Source organism: Cnephaeus nilssonii, assembly GCF_951640355.1.
Source record: "Cnephaeus nilssonii genome assembly, chromosome: 22".
Taxonomy (NCBI): Eukaryota; Metazoa; Chordata; class Mammalia; order Chiroptera; family Vespertilionidae; genus Cnephaeus; species Cnephaeus nilssonii.
The window spans coordinates 13,027,814-13,036,140 of record NC_137093.1 but is presented as its reverse complement, the minus strand read 5'-3'; the positions used below and the strand labels follow the sequence as shown (position 1 = coordinate 13,036,140).

Sequence of the window (8,327 nt, the reverse complement as noted above, 5' to 3'; positions counted from 1 at the left end):
TTGTGTCGGGGCCGCTGGAGAAAGAGCGCGGGCGGAGAGCCAATCAAGATGCCGCATGTAAATAACCCAGAGGGCGGTTCTCCGCGCGACCCCAGAGCCCAGTGTCGCCGCCCCGCAGCGGGCGCAGATCGCACTGGCTGGCGCCATGCGAGGCGCCAACTTTGGTGAGTCGGTGGGTTCGGCCACGGACAGACGCCAGGGCGCCCGGGGCCTGGGCGGGGAGAGGCCTGGAGATGGTCAGAGTCCGGATGAGGACGTCCTCGGGGACCCCCAACCCCAACGGTTCCGGACACGGAGGTGTACGCCGACGCCTAGGGGGTCTCCGAGCAAAGGGAGGGCCAGGCCCCTGCGGGACCTGGGGTGGGGGGATCGAGGGGCCTGGGGACCCCGGGCCACACTGACGCAGTGTCCGACAGAGGGACGGAGACTCGAACCGATGGAAGCCTGGGGAGACTCTCACGCCATCTCCCCGCCCGACGCGGAGCGGAATCCGCGGCCGAACGGCAAAACGGAAGAGAGAGGAAGGCTGGCAGGGGACCGGTGTACCCACATCATGACCAACTGCCGCCACCACTCCGGATACTTGGCGGACGATGAGGCCGGCCACATCACCTACCGGCCCCGGGTAGGTGTGCCCGGTAGGGCCCGACTCCATATGTTCCTCACCAGCCCCGGTGCCCCAGATCACAACACCCCTTTCTCATTTCCTGTTGACTTCCTCTCTGGGCCTCTTAATGACGTCCTGATCTCCTTGACCACTGCTCTGGGCCCTAGTCACCCTCAATTTCTTTTTCTTTTTAAAAAATATATTTTATTGCTTTTTTACAGAGAGGAAGGGAGAGGGATAGAGAGTTAGAAACATCGATGAGAGAGAAACATTGATCAGCTGCCTCCTGCACACCTCCTACTCGGGATGTGGCCCGCAACCAAGGCACATGCCCTTGACCGGAATCGAACCTGGGACCTTTCAGTCTGCAGGCCGACGCTCTATCCACTGAGCCAAACTGGTCAGGGATCTTTTTCTTTTTTAAAATATATCAGCACATAGGTATTTTTAAACACATTTTTATTGATTTCAGAGAGGAAGGGAGAGAGAGAGAGAGATAGAAACATCAATGATGAGAATCATTGATCAGCTGCCTCCTGCACGCCCCCCCAAATGGGGATGGAGCCCACAAGCAGGCATGTGCCCTGACGGGGAATCAAACCGTGACCTCCTGGTTCATAGGTCCACGCTTAATCACTGAGCCACGCTGGCTGGGTACCCTCAATTTCATCCCACGTCCCCCTGATTTCCAGTGGCCTGGGAGGAGCTCGGTAGACTGGGCCCCAGAGTGGGATCATGGAGTCTATTCAAGGCTTAGGACTCAAGTTGCAGAAGTAGCCGTGGGGTTGTGCCGGGCTCAAGACCACAGGTGGTCTGTACAGCCCAGCAGTGGAGCAGGACAGACAGATGAGGAGCCCAAGTGGGACTCAGAGGGGTTTTGTGATTACCCACTCACACTCGGTGTGAGGGCAGAAATGGGTTTCAGATTCCCAGGCCAGGGCTTGTGTTCATGTCAGGGAAGCTCAGAGCAATCCTACATAGATGCCCACTTGGCAGAAGAGGAAACTGGATCTCAAGATGGACCCTTGTGCCCACAGTCATACAGCCTGAAGGTGGCAGAACTACGGTCTAAACCCAAGGCTCTAAGCCAGGGGTCCTCAAACCTTTTAAACAGGGGGCCAGTTCACTGTCCCTCAGACGGTTGGAGGGCCGGACTATAGTTTAAAAAAAAACACTATGAACAAATTCCTATGCACACTGCACATATCTTATTTTGAAGTAAAAAAACAAAACGGCAAAAACACCCGCATGTGGCCCGCGGGCCGTCGTTTGAGGACGCCTGCTCTGAGCACAGTTCCTTCCTCTGCCCTCCCAGCTCCCGGTGCCTTAGAAGGACTCCAGGGACCCCTCCTGCTCTGGGCATTCCTGATCACTGTGACATGCCTTTCTGCGCAGGTGCAGCCGCCTAAGAAGCCACCGTTCCTGAAAACGGGGCAGGCCTCCAATCTGGGCCGCGTGCCACACCCACCGTCGATGTATGGCCCCTCAGGCAACTCAGGGCTTCGCAGCCACCGTGGGAGCACGAGGGACCCTCGGCCCTTTGGTAGTTTCCTGGACTTCCTTGTCGAGGGCCAGGTGCTGGAGAGCCTGCAGCGGGTGGTGGAGGAAGCAACTGAGCGCATGGCGACCATGAAGACAGAGACTGGGGAGCCGCTGGTGGAGGTGGAGGACCCAGTGGAGGTGCCGAGGGGTGGGCGACGTGCGCGTGCCCGGCCCAGCCTCAGTACGGTGCACCGGCACCACGTCCAGCCCAGCCTCTGCATCGGGCACCCCAACAACTACCCATCCTGCTCCAGCTCCATGTCTGACTCACATAGCAACGTCACAGCCGGCTACCCAGGTTCCCATGGCCCGGACAGCGACCTGGGCTACCGCGGCCTGGGCCCACTGCCACCCATAAGGGACAAACTTCTGCAGGAGAAGAGCCTCAAACGGCTGCTGCGGCTGGAGAACAGAGGGGTGAGATGTGGGGCTGTGGCCTGGGGTGGGTCGGATGGAGCCCAGCCCAGAGCTCAGGGTCAAGCCTGGGTGGGCTGTTCCTGGACACCTCTGAGAATCCCCCTCTCTCTTCAGAAACGCCTGTCCTGCTCCCAGGTGGACTCCCTGCTGTGGGACTCGCTGGGCTCAAGCTTCAGTACACCGGAAGCATCAGAGCTGGGGCTTGGAGAGAGAGAGCTGAAATTCCTCAAGAGAGAGTTCAACAAGGAGATCAAGTCCTTGCTGAGCCAGTCGGAGGCCTTCAACCTGCCCGGCTACTCTTCGTTCCGTGAGCCCCATCGGACCCTAGACCTCCTGGCCAAGCACCACCTCTTCCCTGCCCTGCAGAGTGTGGTCAGCCAGGCTGTGGACAAGCTCAGTGGCGCCCTCCGGGAGAACGGCTACCCTCTCTTCCCATCAGAATGGGAGCCCACCACAGACCCCAATTTAGAAATCACACCAGGCTCCAAGCTGGCCTCGCCCATCCCAGAGGAGGAGCCCTATGATGATATCCCCACCAACGCAGACTCCAACTTCAAGATGACGGGAAGAAAGAACAAGCCCAGAACACGGGACAAGTCGAAGGAAGGTGGTTCCGCCATGTCTAGTGCCCAGGGAGCCACCAGATTTAGGCTCCAGGTGATACCCACTGAAGAGCCCAAGGGCCCCGTACCCCACCCCAGGCAGGAAGCACCTGACCAGTTCCCCAAAGAACAGAGACCACCCCCATTTTCTTCTGGCCCTCTGAGCTCCAGCCAAAGGGCCCCGCCCTGGCGGAGCCTCCACATCACCCTGCCTGCCCCCGGGATCAAGGTGGAAGTGCCCAAGCAGACCCACCTGACCCAGGTCACGGTTCCGCATTCCTACCACCACCTCCCTGCATTCGTACCACTCACCTCCTTAGTAAGAAAGTTCACCCCAACACTCGCGTCCCTGTATTCTGATGTGGCTTCCTCAAGGGCAAAGCTGGAGAGTTTAGGGGCAAACGTGCAGGGGAAAGGCACTTTCAGCCACCGCTCCTAAAAGCCACTATCACTGGCAGGTGCCCCTGGTTCAGGCTTCTTGCCCTGGACAGTGGAAACCACCTGGACGGGACAAGCTGACGGGGACTAGGAACCCTGGCCTAAATGCTGCCAGGTGTTATGAAAGATGAATAAAGGCTATTTTTAATTCTGGGTATTTTTTTAACCTTTGCATGTGAAATTGGAGACCGTCCATGTGGAAAGGGTCCTGTCCCTTGTGGACAGCAGCCTGAGCCTGGAGTGGCGCTCTGCATCCTAGGTCTCACACTCTCCGGTCCTGCTGCCTGGGCCAGGGCTCCAGTGTATCTGCCCTGATGACAGGGAGTGGATCAGGAAGGGTGTGGAGAAGATGCAGGTGGCTTCATCCGGGTGGATCTCCAGCACAGACCCAGACCCTCTCTCCCCCATCAAGGCCCAGGCACACCTCCCTCCTCTGAACCCTGGCCTGGGCAAGAATCTGCTGGAACCTGGATTGCCCAGGCTCCAGTTTGGCTGACAATGTGACTACGGTCACCTGCCTTGTCCTGGGCCTGACTGGTGTGGGCAGTGTGATGATAGTGTGATAAGTGTGAGGGTTGGCCGACATGCAGGACCTGCGCTCAGCGGTTGAGCGGGAAGCAGAGCAGATGTGTTGAGGCCATGCCCTTAGTGTGACAGGCCTGGTGTCCATGTGGGTGACATGTAGGGTGCTGTGGGTGTGAGGGGCATCCCAGGACAGCAAGAGTGGCATGACATGTCTCCCTTTCCCTCCCTGGCTGCTGCACAGAGCCCCCATTACAACAGGAAGAAGACGGTACTGCCCTCCATCTCCTCCAAGTCCATGTCCTACATCTCCAACCCCTGGTCCGAGGAGCTTATCAACGACATGACGGAGCAGGCTGTCTCCTTGCTTGTTTGCAAGTACAAGTTTGAGAGGAACCTCACCAAGCAGCTGGGCCTCATCTCCTTCCCTGTCACTGAGACACTCGTGGACCTCTTGCTGGGCTTCAAGGAAGTGAAAGGCTCCAACATCTGCCTGTCCTCGGAGGTCAACTGGAACATCCTGCTGCGAATGCTGGAGGAGGCCCAGTGGGCCCGGCAGGTGTCCCTCGAGGCCTCCCAGCACACGGCCTCCCCCCCAGGCACCTCCCAGCACAGCATAGACTCCCCCTCCATGTTGTCTATGCCTGCCACTGTCCTGGATCGGGTGGTCGAGGAGCCGGGCCCCCAGGTACCCACCCCTCAGGAGAACAGCACAGCTGAGAAGCACGAGCCCACGAACCCGTTGGAGCCCAAGCTCTCCACATCCCAGAGCACTGGCGTGGGCTTCAAGCAGTCTGAGCAAGTAGTGGACATGGGGGAGAGACAGAATAAGGAGGGGGAGGGGGAGAAAAAGGGGGAGGAGGAGGAGGTGAAAGAGGAGAAGGAAGAGGAGGAGGAGGAGGAGGAGGAGGAGGAGGAAGAGGAGGAGGAGGAAGAGGAGGAGGAGGAGGAGGAGGAGGAGAACAAGGACTATGAAAATTTGGGAGGATGAGAATGAGACGCAGAGCACCCCTGAGCCTCAGTGTAGGCAGAGATCAGCCATTCCTCAGACAGCCCTGGAGATTCCCCGAGGCTCCCTAAGCTGAACCAAGTTCTGGATTCCCTACTCTTCCTCCTGCTCTAGGGAAATGCTGTCCACCCAGCTGGCCCCCGCTCTGAGCAGAGATCAGAATAGGCTTACGCCCACCAGAAGCTCTGCTCAGCCTCTCAAGAGACCCAACAGGAAAAATAAAGCTTCTGTTGATGCAGCCGTGTTCCTGTCTGGAAATTTCAGCCTCCCTTTCACACACTTGCTCTCCAGCCGTTGGATAGCACGTCCAGCGGGCCAGGCCTGGCCGCAGCAGGCTTTCAGGACAGCTGGCACTGCTCTGACCCCTGTGACCTCACGTGCTCTGTTGAACACAAATCGCTGTTCATGGCTTTTCTGTACTCCAGTCAGCATCTTCCTGGCTCTTCAGGCCTCTGGGTTCAGGGTCCCCTTCCATCACTTCCAGAGGCCGCGCCTCTGCCAGGGCATTTCCCCCCTCCCTTTGGCACGCCACACCCTCATATTCCGACTGGTGATCCACCTTTTCCTGCTGCTCTCATGGCCACCTGTTTTCCTAATTGGTATTTCTACCTCCACCTTCTGAATCTGGAGGTTCTATGCCAGGCCACATGGTGCTGCTGCTTGGTCAAGCTGTGGATTGGCTGCCCCAGGTTGGTCACGTGACTATACTTATTTCAGTGGTGCTGGACAGGCTCGCTCACTCCAGAAGGGTCAGTGGGCATGGCAGGTCTCATGTCCAAGGTTCTCCGGGGGCTTGTGGCCTTCCTGTGCCACCAGTGCAGCGCCCTCCTTCCCTCTGCCTTCTCAGGGCAGGCTGCGTGCTCCCCGGTTCAGGCATCTTTGCCCAGGGACCAGCTCCACCTCTCCCCGCACCACCCTTTTCCCATGGCTGAGAGACCACGTGAAGATGCTTCACACGGCCTCAGCAGCCAGGGGAAGAGAGGCCAGGCCTGCACACCCAGCCTGGACATGCTCAGTGGCCCACGGGTAAGGACCCCTGGAGCCAGGCAGGGAGGACCTTCCGCACAATACCCACACCCTACGACCCAGGGAGGAAGACTTACTACCACACTGTGAATGAGAGGGATCAGAGCCCTAAGGTGGAGTGGGGGGTGTCAAGAGACCCACTTTACCACAGAGCTCTTTTGGTAAGGATCTTTTTTTTAAAATATTTTATTGATTTTTTACAGAGAGGAAGAGAGAGGGATAGAGAGTTAGAAACATCGATGAGAGAGAAACATCGATCAGCTGCCTCTTGCACACCCCCTACTGGGGATGTGCCCGCAACCAAGGTACATGCCCTTGACCAGAATAGAACCTGGGACCCTTGAGTCCGCAGGCCGATGCTCTATCCACTGAGCCAAACCGGTTTCGGCGGTAAGGATCTTTTAGGGAACACGCTCAGCCCATAAGGCTACCCACTGCCGCCACCACCATCGTGTGGAGCCACGATAGCCGTTTCCATGCACTTGGCCACCGTTGCTTGGACCTGTTGGCACATCTCTAGCCAAGCTAGGCCACTCAGGTTCTTTCCTAGGAGCCTGCAATTGGGATGCACCCCGAGATTCTGGTTCAGTTTGCACTGATCGCTGAAGGCCAGCGTGGATGGTGAAGAGCAGCCATCTTCCACCCCTCTCCAGAGAGGGCGAGAAATGCTGATGGCAGGAGGGAGCCAAGAAGGGGAGCCCCAGGATTCTGAGAGACAGCAACTGTTGATACCCGTCAACTTCCCAGGTCCCACTGCCAAGTCCTCCAGGGAGAATTGAACATATCCCCTCCCCAGCCTCAGAAGTACCTGCCCAGGGACTGTCCCGGGATGGGAGCAGACCCTTCCCTTTGGAAACTACTGGCACATGGTACTAGAGACACCTGACCTTAGCTCCTGCTCCAGGTGTCTTGCTGTGTAAGAAACCACTCTGAGACTTAAGTGGCTCCAAACCATTTGTCATGATGCTGGATTTTTTATATTTTTTATCCTTATCCAAGCATATGTGGTGGGGTTGGTGTGTGTGTGTGTGTGTGTGTGTGTGTGTGTGTGTGTGTGTGTGTTATTTATTTTTATTGATTTCAGGGAGGAAGGGAGAGGGAGAGATGGAAACATCAATGATGAGAGAGAATCACTGATTGTCTGCCTCCTGCACACCCCCTACTGGGGATCCAGCCTGCAACACAGGCATGTGCCCTGACCTGGAATCGAACCATGCCCTCCTGGTTCATAGGTCGATGCTCAGCCACTGAGCCACCGTGGTGAGGCTGTGTGTGTGTTTTTTAAAAAATTTATTAGGCCCTGGCCGGTTTGGCTTAGTGGATAGAGCGTCGGCCTGTGGACTGAGGGGTCCGGGTTCGATTCCAGTCAGGGGCACATGCAGGAGGGGATGTGCAGGAGGCAGCCGATCAATGATTCTCTCTCATCATTGATGTTTCTATCTCTCTCTCCCTCTCCCTTCCTCTCTGAAATCAATAAAAATATTTTTAAAATTTATTAGAGAGGGAGAGAGAGGGAGAAAGATCTATGTGAGAAAGAGACATCGATTGGTTGCCTCCCATACTCACTCTGGCTAGGGATCGAACTCACAACCTAGGCATGTGCCCTAACCAGGAATGTAACCCGCAACCTTTGGTGTACAGGACGTTTCAACCAACTGAGCAACCTGGCCAGGGCTATTTTTTTTATAATCCAGTTCTAGAGTAGGATATTTATTATAAACTTGCTCAGTAGAAGAATAAGAGTTTGTTTTGCTTATGATATTACAAAACACTCAAGAAGCTTGATTATTCAGACATGTATTGAACCCAGAGCCCACACAACATCAAAGAGATACAGTGTTTTGAAACAAGAAGCAATTTTAAAAATAAAATTGGCCGTATAATAGGTTGATCATTTAGCATTTAATTGAGTAATAAAATATCTCCCCTAAAATGCTTTTTCATCTAACTAGGGGTTTGATTCATTAACAAGTCTAGAAATAGTCTATTGTAGCCATAGACACCCACAAATATCCACCAGAGAATGAAAAATCGTGTATTTTGAGGGTTGTGTTATTGGGACCATGACCTTCATTCCAGGGACCCCAAAGTTGCTTGTACTAACTCAGGAGATGTCACCCAATTTCCAGAGAGAAACAGGAAAAGAGAACAAAAAGAATGAACA

At 55.7% G+C, this 8,327-nt stretch overlaps 1 protein-coding gene across 1 annotated transcript; it reads left to right on the top strand.

The window, feature by feature from the left end:
- Positions 1 to 436: 436 nt before the first annotated feature.
- Positions 437 to 5,302, top strand: CCDC116 (coiled-coil domain containing 116; the record flags this gene model as incomplete). Its single annotated transcript, XM_079762953.1, has 5 exons — positions 437 to 625; positions 2,003 to 2,566; positions 2,681 to 3,223; positions 4,373 to 4,930; positions 5,252 to 5,302. 5 exons carry the CDS (start codon positions 437 to 439, stop codon positions 5,300 to 5,302), a joined length of 1,905 nt encoding a protein of 634 aa, XP_079619079.1.
- Between the last annotated feature and the right edge of the window lie 3,025 nt (positions 5,303 to 8,327).